This window comes from Bacillus rossius, chromosome 1, assembly GCF_032445375.1.
Source record: "Bacillus rossius redtenbacheri isolate Brsri chromosome 1, Brsri_v3, whole genome shotgun sequence".
NCBI classification, from domain to species: domain Eukaryota; kingdom Metazoa; phylum Arthropoda; class Insecta; order Phasmatodea; family Bacillidae; genus Bacillus; species Bacillus rossius.
In genome coordinates this window covers 201,635,223-201,649,473 of record NC_086330.1, presented here as the reverse complement: position 1 = coordinate 201,649,473, position 14,251 = coordinate 201,635,223, and the positions used below count along the sequence as shown (strand labels likewise).

At 40.4% G+C, this 14,251-nt stretch overlaps 2 protein-coding genes across 4 annotated transcripts in view; both read right to left on the bottom strand.

Annotated features, from left to right (window-relative positions):
• LOC134527242 (BTB/POZ domain-containing protein KCTD20) overlaps window positions 1–14,251 on the bottom strand; it is a 276,293-nt gene that overhangs the window by 85,380 nt on the left and 176,662 nt on the right. For all 3 annotated transcript variants that reach the window (XM_063359739.1, XM_063359737.1, XM_063359740.1), the window contains one exon: window positions 1,843–2,060. In XM_063359739.1, coding sequence (XP_063215809.1) covers window positions 1,843–2,060 — 218 coding nt within the window. The remainder of the gene's footprint in view (window positions 1–1,842; window positions 2,061–14,251) is intronic.
• On the bottom strand, window positions 5,746–8,694 carry LOC134527241 (piggyBac transposable element-derived protein 4-like). Its single transcript, XM_063359736.1, has one exon. It carries the CDS (start codon window positions 8,410–8,412, stop codon window positions 6,697–6,699), a length of 1,716 nt encoding a protein of 571 aa, XP_063215806.1. The 5' UTR covers window positions 8,413–8,694; the 3' UTR covers window positions 5,746–6,696.

Below are 14,251 nucleotides of genomic sequence, written 5' to 3'. Positions count from 1 at the left end.
CTATTCCCCATTTCTTCTGTTGGCTGGAATTCTGCCATATTCTTCCTAGAAGAGATATGCAACAAAGCATTGAGCATTGGCGATTCAAGACATGACCCGTGCGCTGCATTAATAAGGTTGAGCTTACTAAATATTCTTTCCACCCCTGCATTGCTGTGTGGAAGAATAAGCATTGCCTTTGCAAGTTTACAAAGCAGTGGAAAACATGTTTTCCCATTAATTTCACACTGTTACAATATGCCATTATTTATCAGGCTCAATTGCCTTAGCAGTGCTCAATTCTGCTGGTGGATCCCACAGTGAATATGCAACAAATTCAGAATTGCATTAATCATATTCATTCTTGTGATGACATTCAAAATGCTTTGGCCAAGTTTTCCACTTTTATCCATTCTCCAGACTGCTGTTTAGCTGGATAAAAAATGTCTATGTTCTCCAAAACATCATTCTTGAGTGGGATAAGACGATGCAACTCTTTTGTACCCATCTCATAAAACTTATGAACACAATTGAAAAATTCTGTTTCTTCCTGTGAGCTTATTTGGTTATTTTCCAAATATGTTCGTGTGGCATGACCAATGAAGATTTCTGCATTTGGAAGTCGGTTTTGCCTTCCAAAGTCAACAGCTGTTATATCAGGTGCTTGTTGAATTGCACTCAACTGAACAAAACTAGCAGTGAACTGGCGTAATACGACACTCATTTCTGAGTATAATTTGTGCACATAAGGCCGTTCCTGTTGAAATAGAAGGTTAAATTTTAAAAAATGCGGTAGAGTTGCACTTAAAAAAAGAAAATACAGCTTTGGTGACTATGAGTGCAAAAATTTTTTCATGCGCTGTACAGACTCCATGTTACACTCCCTTGGTTCAATTTTTGAATCAAAATATTCTTGAAGTGCTGACCACTGTTCAAGAAGGCGATCAACACATTGCAGCATCACAAGCCACCTGGTAAAACATGGGCGTAATATTTTATGTTCTGGTACATCAAGCAACTGCTGAATGTTTTTAAGCCCATCTTGCCTTTGGCCAGATACTTTGAAATGTGTGTATACATCTCGGGTTAGCTGTTCACAAAGGTCTGGCAATTCACTGCAAGCATGTGATGCAGCTAAGTGGGCTACGTGGCAAGTACAATGAAGAAACCACACATTTTATTGCTTGCCTCGAATGCGTGACAATACAGCCATCCTAGCTCCATCCGACAAAATGCTAATACAATTCCGCCAAGGAATGTTGTCTTCTTCGAAGGAATTGTTGACAACATTAAACAGGTTTTCACCTGTTGCTTTTCCCCTAAGCACAACCACTTTGTAGAGGTGAGTTTCAACTTCTGTTGTGAAAATTCTAGCCATTACCACTACTTGTCTGGAGACAGAAACATCTGTATAAACATCTAAAGAATTTTTTTTGTGTAATATTGTGTTAATTTGGTGCTTATTAAACAGGAAAATATAATAACCCGACAAACCATTTAAAAAGGAATGCTAAGGATAATAGTATGGGAAACTTTTAAAACTATTTTAATCTAACTTTTCTGGTAATAAACCACTTAAGCCAAGTTGTCTTCGACAGGAATTACTACTATAGAATAAGCTTAATACTATAAATATTTACTATTCACAGGGAGATATTTATTTTAGAAAGCTCTAACCTTTTGAGAATAATTTTAACATTATTTATGTGGACAGTCTCCTACTATTTTTATATGTAAGGCTATAAACTAAAGTGAGATATCACAAAACCAAATGTAAGATGACAAACACAGGTGTTTGCTGGAGTACTGTTGGCACTCCTCACAACAGCAAGTCTAAATGTAGAGAGAAGCAGGAGCACTTACGGAGGTTCTGGCACTTGACTGTCTGCGCGTCAAAGGGCAGGAGTAGGTAGTCGCAGGCCTCGTGGAGCTCTTGCACAGAGACGGTGGGTGGGCATCGGATCGAGCCGCCCTTATAGAACTCCAGGATGGCACGGAATACAGTCGCAGAGATCCCGTCCGCCACCAGGTACTCGCCCCGCTCGTTGGGGTGGTTGAACTCCATGCCGGAGCTAAACATTCTGCCCGCACAAACACATCACACAAGCTCAGGTATGATTGAAAGAACTCCAATATTACACTATACAACACTGTACACAATAAACTCCCAATATTATTTATAACTTGGGCTTACCATCTGGTGACAGTGAGGTCATTAGAGATAAAAAACATACAAGGTAGACCAAGGGCATTCGGAAACCACAGAACCTCAAACTCATGAGCCAAAATGGGATTAGAAACTGGGTCCTCTGGACTGCATTCAGTGTCTTACCACTGTGTCATTTCGTTCCATTACATTTTCGATGCTTTGCGGGAAATGCCATTGTGAAAATATGCATAGATAGTGACCCCAAAAAAATGTCGAAGAGTGAAATTTACTAAATACAACAAAATAAGATTTTTTAAATTTTCGTTAAATTACAAACATTTTTGTAGAAAAACCAAATTTGCACAAAATTAGACATTTTTCCAGTATCGTTTAACACCAGGTCTCAAAATATCATATGATAGATGGGTAGCACAAGAAATTCAAATTGATAACAAAATATTTTGATATCACGAAAGTACAAACACACAACACCCCCATTCCCCGCATGCGCATATATATGAATAATTATCATCCTCATCAACTGTTTCCAGCCTGTGGCCAGGTCAACCAAGTAAAATGCCTTCATTTTCCTCTGTCCTTCTACCATTCCTTATTATTCACTTTATTCCAGCTTTCTCCTCTCTCCTGCACTCCTTTTTATGATCTGCTCTTCCCATCTCTTCCTTGATCCTCCTTGGTCTTCCTTGGGGTCTTATTCCTGTGTACTTCAACACCATCATTTTCCTAAGCAGCCTCTCTTTTTACATTCTCTGGACATGACCCTACCAGCTCACTCTCGCTTTTTCCATGATATTATTCAGATCCTATACTCAAGCTCTTGCTTGCATTATCTTATTCTTGATCCTGTCTCGCCTCGTACCTGACAACATACTGATACTCCTCATAAACTTCATTCCTATTGCTTGGATCTTCCCAGCATCTCTCTTATATACAGTCCAAGTCTCTGATCCAGAAGTAAATAAGGGCACAAAGTAGGTATTGTACAACACTCGTCTGCACTTTTAGGGCACTACCCTCTTCCATACCAAATCTCTCACACACCTGTAGAATTCACCCCCTTGCCCTCGTTTTACAATTTCCTCCTTGTGTTTGCCCCCTCCCTTCAATACACTTTCTAGCAGTAAACTCTCGCAAATCCGTGGGTGTCGGGGATTTATGACCTTCGGATTTTTGAAAACTTCGGATTTTTGAAAAATTTTCATTAAAATACAAAAAAAAAATTCTAAAAGATAAGATGGTAGTCAATGAACATGTATTACTACCACAGGACGTCATAATAAACAAGACACTTGAGAAGTTAACAGAATGGTACGTAAGCAATACCAGTATAGTCCATTCATAGTAAATAAAGCACCCGAGAAATTTTTTTTCCTGAAAATTTACAGCCTGGCCTGATTAAATTTAACACACCCATTTGTTCAAGTTGGTAGTAAATTGTGTAAAAAGTAATTTAAAGTCATCTTAAATTAAATTAATGGCACCCGAAGTCGCACTTTGATGTGAAAGAGCTAGGCGTAGCAATGTGGCGTGCGCTGAAACGGGAAGCCCCTTGATAAGGGGAAGTGAATTTAGGAGGGGCGGGAGAGAGAAGCGATACGTAGCTGGCAAGAGACTCAAGGCCACTCCCTCACAGACACACGGCCAGTCCAGTTAAACTAAAGAGAAACGGGAGAAATAAAAAAAAATCATTAGTTAATTGTACACTAGAACCATCAAAAAATCTGAAATTTTGGCACAAAACAAAAATAATCGGGGAAAAAATGGTAAAACTCACAATAAAAGCTTATACAAAGCTATTATTTAACATGCAGCATATATTTTGTGTTGGTTTATAGTGCACTTACTAATGTTCGTATAAGAAGAGAAAAAAAATTGGACAGTCCGTTTAAAAACACGGCAGCAGTAGCTTGTGCGACGTAAGTGGGAGTGCGAGAATCTCGTCTAGACAGGCTGGCGGCTGCAAAGGCAGCGGATGCATGACGTCATACGGCTTACCTCTCCCTCCCAGACAACAAACCATCTCTCTCCCTCTCTCCAGCCCTCTAGCCATTTTCTGCGTGTGAAACTGTCAACATCCTTCCTCCCCTACTCCACACTGCATGCGACGAAAGCCAGGTTGTATAGTCCATTCCCGGTAAAATGAACATTTTTTTAAGGCCCCCCACGGCAGCCATTTACCGTTAATTTTTTGATACAATTTGTTTGTTAGTTACAGAACATTATTTCTGCTGGAAAATCTCTGAAACTTCAAAATTTCTTTAATGGAAAAATTTAGCAGGGCGGTTAGAGTATTTATTTTTACCGCAAATGAACTATACTCACCTTCCCTCCGGCCAGCATTCCCGGCGTGTGACGCATGACAACTAAAGTCGTGTGCCGCGCACAGCTAGGAAACTTGTCACTGGCAACATGTTTCACACACTGACACACGGTGCCCAGAGCTTCAGGAAAACCTACGCGATTTCCAACCTACTCTAAATATCCGACTGGAGTCTGTTTACGAAAAGCATTTAAGAATTTGCTAATGCCCAACTGTTTTTTTTATATCGGATTAAGAGGAGTTAAAATGGCTAAAAGGCATGGTTTTGAAGTTTTAGGTGTAAAAAACCGTTAAAAAATTTCTTGAAAGCACCAGAGGAAAAGGCATTACACCTTTATCTTTATTTTCCCGCCATATAATGTTACGGTCACCGCTCAAATTTCACAGTTATCTGACGGGAACGAGATGACTGCGCGCCAGTTCAGAGCCTTTTACCGCGCTATAAATATCAGTGAGCGTCGCTCTTATCATCCACTGAGAATAGTGATACATACATCTAAACAGTAACGATCATGTCACTTCGGAAATACCCCGGATTTCTGAGAACTTCGGATTCTCGGGCCATGGACTGGCGAGAGTTTACTGTACTTGAATGTTTCTACCTGTTTTAACTCAACACTATCTAATTCAATGCATCTTCTAACTTCATTTTTATTCCTCGTCATACGGATAACTTTATTCTTTTTAGTGCTGAATTGCACACCACATTTCCTAACTTCCTCACGCCTTTAACTGCTCTTGCACTACATCTTCCATTTCTTCCTAAATCATCAGGAAACAGCATGGCCTTCATCTTTCCTTCTCCAATCTTCCACTCTCTTCATTATTCTCTACATCTCTATAATAAATAACAATGGAGTCAATGCACTACCCTGCTTCACTCCGTTGGCTTGTTTAAACCACTAATTCATCTCTCTTCCAGTTCTTACACTGCTACTCTTTCCCTTATAACTAGTCTTCACTCTACTTATGAACTCTTTTTAATCCCAGCTTCTTCCATAGCCTGCCAAACACACTGTCTTTTCACACTGTCGTATGTCTTCTCCACATTCAGGAATATTACTAGCTCTTTCCAAAATTCGTATCTTCTCTCCATAGTTGTCGTATGGCAAAAATCAGATCTATGGCAGACCCTTCTCTAAATCCATGCTTCTCCTCACACCATTTGCCAGTCATGACCTTCCTTAACTACTTTTTCAAGATCTTCTCATACAACTTTGCACAGGTGGCTCATCAAAGTGATCCCCCTATAATTCTCCCATCTTTTCCTGTCTCCTTTTTTAAACACTGGCACTATTACCCCTTTACTACAGATGTCTGTTATGCATTTTTCTTTCCAAATACACCTCATCACTCAATACAACCAATTAATTCCTACTTCTCTGCTGCACTTATAATTTCTCAGTCAGCTCATTCATCCCTGGAGCTTTGCCATTTTTCATCCTATTCAGTGCTTCCTCTACATCTTTCTATGTGATATCCTCATGATCCGACTCTGAAAATACTTCCTGCTCATCTGTATCTTCTTCCTTCTCATTTCCATCTGGGTTCAACAGCTTTTCAAAATAATTACCCCACAGTACCTTTTCCACTTCTTCTGTCTCCACCATTTATCATTTTAACTGCTTGATCCTTTTCTTCCCTCCATAGTTTCTTACTTCCTTCTATATCCTTTTCTAGCATCTATGTCCATTTTTGCATCCATTTCTTTCTCTTCTACCACTTTCTTTAATTCTCTCTAGTGTTGGGCCTATTCCTAAAATATACCGATTCCGATTCCATTTTCGATTTCTAAACTAAATGTTCGATTCTTCGAATCGATTCCGATGAAGTTCAACAGAATAATGTACTCAGAAAAAATTACATTTGAGTTTTCCAAAATGTAATTACCTTAAATTTTTTTCCTGTGCACAGATTAACATTATGTACAACTAACATAATTTTAAAAAGCATGTTCATTACTCTAAGTTTCTGTACCCTAAATTTCTAGCATATATTTGGTAGATTCTAAAACATCATTACTATTAACCCATTCGCTCACTTTATTTTTCACTACAAACGCGGCCCTTTTACACCAATTAATTTAGTCCAAAATAACAAAAATTATCATGAGAAAAATTACTGTTTAAAAATAGTTTCGATTACAACATATTAAAATTTATTTTAAGAACCACTTATTACAGAACTGTGCATTGATTAAATAAACATATCAAACCATAATTAAGATTCAATAATTGGTTTTTGTATGATAAATCTCAAAACATTCTGGCACGTGAAGTGCAACCACACAGCGCTTGCATTCCCACCGTGTTTCGCTCCTTTTATTATGAGCACTGCACACAACACAACGTCTGGATGGGTTTTGCTTGCCAGGATTCGCTGGAATGAATCTTGGGAAATGAGCCCAGTGAGCAGCTTGAAGCCTCATTGGAGTGTCACCCGCAGATCTGCGTCCCCGCCGTTGATAGTGTGGCAAAGTCAGTGATGCCATCAGTTCTTCCATGACATCAATTCTGAATGCACTATACTTGGCCTTTTTTCCAGTAACTGACATCCACAGCAAATATGTGTTGTAAAGTGCCATGTTCATTACATAAAAGAAAACTTTTCTGTAACCTTTTACATACCGCCGCATGATGGGAAAGGATGCTAACTGTTGGTCCTGCTTATCTACACCTCCCATCCAAGTATTGTAGTTGATTACAACTCTCGGCTTCATGACAGCCATCTTTGTTTTCATGTCTACCTTTTTTGTCATAGCATAGTCAATTTCACTATTGCATGTAGACAACACTAAAACTGGTTTTTTGTCCATCCACTTTACAACGCTCATACTTTCACTGTACCTGATCATACTTTCCCCTCTGTGCAACTTCTGTTTGAATTCAGTATCTTTAGGCATGTTTTTTCTGTTATGCCTAACAGTGCCAACAGCATTAGTTCCATGATTATGTAACTCTTCAAAAAGTTTTGGCGAACTGTACCAGTTATCCACAAACAGTGTGTGACCAACCCCTTGATATGGTTCCATTAGCTTCATTACAATAGCTTCACTGGCTAGTGTAGCTTGTTTGCCTTCTGTTTTCCCTGTGTAAATAGAAAAGGAAAAACAGTACCCAGTTTTCGAGTCACAAAGTTCGTATATTTTTATTCCAAACCTAGCTCGCTTTGAAGGGTTATATTGTACAAAACACAAACGGCCTCGAAACTTCATCAGGGACTCGTCCAATGAAAGGTTTTCCCCTGGAAAATTTAGTTCAGGAAATTTTTTCCTGAAATAATCTAGCACTGGTGCTATTTTACACAAACGATCATGTTTGTTCAGAGCATTGTTGTTTTGGAAGTGAAGATACCTGGAGATGTCCAGAAACCTCTTCAAAGACATAACTTCACGAATGCCTGGTGTACGAGTCATACCTTTGCCACTCCAATATGAACGAATGCTGTGTTTTTTTGCTTGTGCCATCATAACACACAAAGTGAAGTATGCTTGTATTTCGTCACAAGTGGTGGGAAACCAATTAGAATTTGGTTTTACTGCAATGCACTCTGTGGCATAGTCATTGGTTTCAGTGCAGATTGACTGCCACAAATCATGATCAAACACTAACCGAAAACAGTCTAATTTTGTAGGGTTTGGTGGAAAATTGTGAGTGAGTAAAGCCACTGGATTTACACCAACATTACTGTGAAATGGTATTTTAGTTATAATTTTATTACCTTTTTCGTTGGACCATTCGCGAGAACCGATAGGCGCAGATGTGTCAGATTTTGACAGATTGTCGCCTTGGCCGCACTCTTCTAATTCAGAAATGTTCACTGATGAAGAATAACTACTTTCACTGTCACTATCACTATTATCTGACATTTCCACAACATCAGAATCACTTTCATCCACCGCATTGCTAATGTCATCAAAAATCCGCTTACGTTTTGAACACATTGTCAAGTGTCACCAAATGTCATAACAAAAACACGTGCGTGAATAAAAACAATTATATTTGTTTACAGCAAAGATTAGAATAAGACTTAACCACCAAAGCAAAGAATAATACTTAGGAAAGAGAGTAAACACGCATTCTAGTGAAAAATTGAGGAACTAAATTTGTAAAAAAAGTTTAAAAATGCTATGGATTTTGGACGTCTGTCAGACCGACTCGTGCACGAAGGTAATTTAGGAATGCGACGGCTGACAGACCGATCTGTGCACGAATGGGTTAAATAATAATGTAAAAGTTAAAAGGAAACAAATTCAATTCTTTAATGTACATTTGACATAGAAAAAAGACATGGATTTCTATGGATTTACATGTAGGCTAATTTCAAATAGTTTAATTTTCAAACCGTTTGCAATCCACTCATCTCAATTGCTACAATGAAACACTCCTGAACATGTATCACAATTGAGACTTCAACTATATGTTTATAAAGTTCCAATGTTTGAATCCCAAGCACATTAAAACATTACCAACAGTTATGATTGAAACAAATTTATTCAAAGAGAAAACTGACTATTCAATAGTCAAAATTCACAGTCCTGAGATTTTTGTCAAAAAAACTAGTTTCTGAACTTTCTCAGGATTCAACCTATTGCGTTTATTGTCGCATATTTGCCCTGCTGTACTGAACAAGCTTTCAGAATGAACAGTTGCAGGTGGAATGGCTAAATAGCATTTTGCCAACTTTATTAGCCTAGGAAAACTTGCGTTTTCCCAATAAGCTGGCACATCACACACACTTGACAGAAGAGGTTCATTCAGATAAGATAAGTCTTCAGTTCATTTTAGTTAAACTTCTGCACTTAAACATTCTTGGTGAACACTGGTTGCATTTGCTAATAGTTTAGAATACATGTTCCACATTGCATGTTTCTGATTGGGGGGGGGGGGGGGGGGTATTGGTGGCGGTGGTGGCGGTGTTGGTGGCGGTGTAGGTGGTGGTATTTGTGGTGGTGGTGGCGGTGGTGGCATTTGTGGCAGTGGTGGCGGTGGTGGTAACGGTGGTGGTGGTGGTGGTGGTGGCGGTGGTGGCGGTGGTGGTGGCGGTGGTGGCGGTATTGGTGGCGGTGGTGGCGGTATTGGTGGTGGTGGTGGCGGTGGTGGTGGCGGTGGTTGTGGCGGTGGTGGTATTGGTGGTGGTGGCAGTGGCGGTGGTGGTGGTATTGGTGGCGGTGGTGTTGGCAGTGGTGGTGGTGTTGGTGGTGGTGGTGTTGGCGGTGGTGGTGGCGGTGGTGGCGGTGGTGGTGGTGGTGGTGGCGGCGGTGGCGGTGGTTTTTATTGGTGGCGGTGGTGGTGGCGGTGGTGGTATTGGTGGTGGTGGTGGTGGTGGTATTTGTGGTGGTGGTGGTGGTGGTGGTGGTGGTGGTGGTGGTGGTGGTGGTGGTGGTGGTGGTGGTGGTGGTGGTGGTGGTGGTGGTGGTGGTGGTGGTGGCGGTGGCGGTGGCGGTGGCGGTGGCGGCGGTGATGGCGGGTGGCGGCGGGTGGCGGTGATGGCGGCGGTGTTGGTGGTGGTGGTGGTGGTGGTGGTGGCGGTGGTAGTATTGGTGGCGGTGGTGGCGGGTGGTAGTATTGGTGGTGGTGGTGGCGATATTGGTGGCGGTGGTGGATGTATTGGTGGCAGTGATTTCGGCGGGTGGCGGTGTTGATGGCGGTGGTGGTGGTATTGGTGGCGGTGATGGCGGTGGTGGCGGTGATGGCGGCGGTGGCGGTGTTGGTGGCGGTGGTGGTGGTGGCGGCGGTGGTGGTGGCGGTGGCGGCGGTGGTAGTGGCGGTGGTGGCGGCGGTGGTGGCGGCAGTGGTGGTATTGGTGGCGGCGGTGGTGGTATTGGTGGCGGCGGTGGTGGTATTGGCGGCGGGTGGCGGTGTTAATGGTGGTGGTGGCGGTATTGGTGGCGGTGATGATGGTGGCGGTGGTGGCGGAATTGGTGGTGGTGGTGGTGGTGGTGGTGGTGGTGGTGGTGGTGGTGGTGGTGGTGGTGCCGGAGGCGGTGGCGGTGCTGCTGCTAGTTGAAACTGCTGTGTTTGAGTTTTTATTTTCTACTTGGAATGAAGCAAATTCTGTTTTTTCAATAGTTTCCATCTGTGATATAATGTACTCCTTCGCAGATGTGATAGCATCATTCGAAACAAAAACTTTAGTCTAGAAACGTGGGTCCAAAATTGTCACAGTTGCATAGCAATGCTCAAATTCACAATTACCTACCCTCCATCTAGAGATGTAAGTATGTCAGCTTTCAGACTTTAAAAAGCATAATTTTCTATCAGTGCAGCTGCAATATTGTTAATAATTGGAATGGTCCTTCCAATATTAAAATTTTGGTAGCTGACTGCTAGTGTTGCATTCTCAAATAGGGAGACCACTTCAGTGACTGCTTCAGTGAGGGTCCACTGACTAGGGTTGAGATAAGAGTCCATTGGTTCGGTCCAAGCAAGGAGTGACGAGGGCCAGTGGTTTACGCTGCTCCAGTACTCTGTTCAACATGTGAAGGGTGCTATTCCACCTTGTCCGTTCATCTTGAAGCATATGCTTTTGTGCCATGTTGAGTGTATCTTGAGCTGTTTTTAGTTGTTTGATGTCTTTTACTGAGTGCTTAAAATGTCCCACAAGTCTCCGGCAAATGGCTATCACATTATTCACTTCCTTCTGGTTGAACAGACTATCCTATCTAACAAGCTGCAATTAGTGATGGGATTTTCGATACTTCGATACCTCGATACCATCGATATACTTGACGGTATCGCAAAGCATCGAGTATCGAAACTGTAAGTTCGATACATTTTTCCGATACCGGAATGCTTGTTCATTTGTATTGAGTTAAGTTTTGAGTCGCCATAGTACAAAATACAACTACAGTAGAACCTCGATGATACGTTCCCGTTTCATACATTTTCTCGTGTCAAACGTCGATTAATTTTGGTCCCGCTGAAAGTACTATATTTACAATGGTTTACATTCCCGGAACATACACTTATAAAATTATTAATTTCCCGTTTCATACGTTTTTACAAAGCGGAAAAGTCCTAAAATTCACAATTTTTTTTTGTTATATTCCCCCTGATAAAATACGTTTTAATGCTTTTATTTTGAAAAACGTTCATTGTTTACCTTTGCAAACGTAAGAAAATAACTTTATCGCACCATAGATATGGATATTATCAGGAAGACTGTGCACTTCGCTAGTAGCATCTATGGCCAACACCCAGCGAGACTAGTGGCGCAAACTAGCAATGATTATGAAAATGGCGCACGCGCATTATCAACGCACGGATCTCATATCTTGTGCATTCATTAATCTTTGAACTGAATATAGGTACGTGTTTGTTATTGTTTTCTTACGATCGGATTGTTTTGTATTTTACGTTTCTCAAGTTAAAATTTTATTGAAAATTGTTCTGTTGAGTAAAGTTGTTTGTAAAATGAAACAAACAAGCAAAAATTTCTGATTTTATTTTTACAATAGCCTAATTATTTTTATTTCTAATTTAGGGTTGGTGACTTTTCCCCCCCTCCAAGAAAGGACTGCTTTACTTGATTATGGACTGTATTTTACATTTATGGTGGTTTTATTATATGTATATATAATGATGAATCTATGAATGAATGAATCTTGAATTAATATAATGCAATTATTTACACATTACGTATTTAAGTTTAATCTGACATTGTGCTGGTATGCTAGATTGAAAAATTTTTTTATTATTGCCATTCACTTTTCATAAACTTTCCCGTATCATACACCATTTTTGTGCCCTCCGTTGAAAAGTGTATGACAGGGGATCTACTGTACTAGAACAGCTTATTAGCCGTAATTATGATAACCAATAGGCTTACATCAGAATAAATTATAATTATATAAGTCGTTACTGCAACTTTCCAATAGTAAACAAACGGTAAAGTAAGGTAAAGTTGTTTTTGTTTCGTGTTCAAGAAGTTACGTTTTTCGTACGTAACACTTCTGACATTGAATTCACAGGAAATTTGAAAAAAAAATTGTAGAAATATCGAGCACTTAAAATTCACATTAATTGACTCCACTCGCAATTCGTCGCAATAGTAACAATAACATGCCTAGAGCCCGTCCCACTCTTAGATTGCAGTAAACAGCTTATGGTGCACGCTGTTGCCAAATCTATAACACATTACGAATTTCAGGAGATGAGTGTCTTTGTAATTCGGATCGAACAAGAAGCATTTGAAGAAATCATATCATAATTTATAATATTTTATACTATTACACCTATAAATTTGTAATAATGCCATTTTTATGTAAATCTCAAATAAAAACTACCTATTGTAGACAAAAATTTCTTATAGTTTTATTTTATGTTCTAAAAATCCCATATATATATACAGTAAACTCCCGGTATATCGCGCCCCGATTGATCGCGGAATCGGGTATATCGCGGGTCAAACCATGTCCCCCAGTCAGAAATGAATAATAATGGCATTAATGGTTGATAGCCGATTAGGATAATTTTGCGTTGTAACTAACAAACTAAGCATCGGGCAGAAAAAAGCCTAGGCGTAGAAAATGTCCGCAGTGAAATTCTAAACAAGATATCTCCGTACATTATTCCTCTATCTTGTATGGTTTTCAAATTATGGTCCAATCCAGCCCAGAGTTATTTTCTGAAACACTAGTTCTTAATGTCGCTTTATCTCACAAATGAAGCATCGGACAGGGGACCTGATAAAGCCCACCGTCCAGCGACATTATCCAGCGTGACTCGGCTGGGGATTGATGTTGGATAGGCTTGGTTGTCGGCAAGCGCTGGGTAGGGAGAGGCGAGCCGAGAATATGGAGAGAGGTAGAGATTAGAGCGGGCAGAAACACGAGGGGGAGTGGGGGAGGGAATGTGTTCACGCAGCACACAGGCAGAGCATGAGTCACTTGACTGAGCAGCGTCGCTGCGTACAAGGCAAAATCAGGTAGTCCGGTGTTTAAAATTCCAGTCCAGAATCTTAATTGGTACTTTACTGGACATCTGTATATAAATGTTTTGTTACAACTTAAACCTACAGATGTAATATTATTGGGTAATTCATTGTATTATACACAATCATCTTTTTACTTTGGTATAATGTTTTAACATTAAATAGTAAAGTAAATTAGCTAGCGTTTTTTTAATCTTTGCCCATGAATTCCCAGTGGTCCAATACTTACGTGAACCATACTGTACCACTTTTGCCGTGAGGTAGTAAACAAGTCCCGGATGTGTTTATGTGTAACGGTCTCCCGACCTTTAACCAGAAGCTGGGGAATATAACACTTGCCGATACGAGCCACACACACTCAGCAACTAGACACAGCGTTTGGTGAAATAAGTAAAGACATAGTTTAACACAGTTTTTAAATGGCGTCACTGATTGCGCTAAAATTAAATTGGCGCAATTTTTGTTTCCCACACGTGACCATTTATAATTTACTGTAAGCATAGATAATTAAGTTTAACCACTTGGCACGATAGACGATTCTTTATTTTTTACTGTACGAATGCTAGAATCGTTTTTTCCTGTATCTGCGGCCTACTTCTGCAAAAGACAAGCTATCTGAAAGTAAATATAGAATTTTTATTTTGTCAATCAAACTCGGTACTTTGCGATTCATATTCGGTTTGAAGTATCACTACGGCCTTTCTTTTTAGAAGACTTCGACCACAGAATCGTGTGTAACCGCACACACTGCACTTACTTTGTTACGGACACTGACGAAGCAGATACTGTGGCTGACACCACGAGACTGGCAGCAGCTTGTGTGCCGCACGTGTGTATGGCGGCGTGTG

Excerpts from the sequence above, each read along its gene's own strand:
- LOC134527241 (XM_063359736.1), bottom strand. The coding sequence starts at position 8,412 with ATGTGTTCAAAACGTAAGCGGATTTTTGATGACATTAGCAATGCGGTG.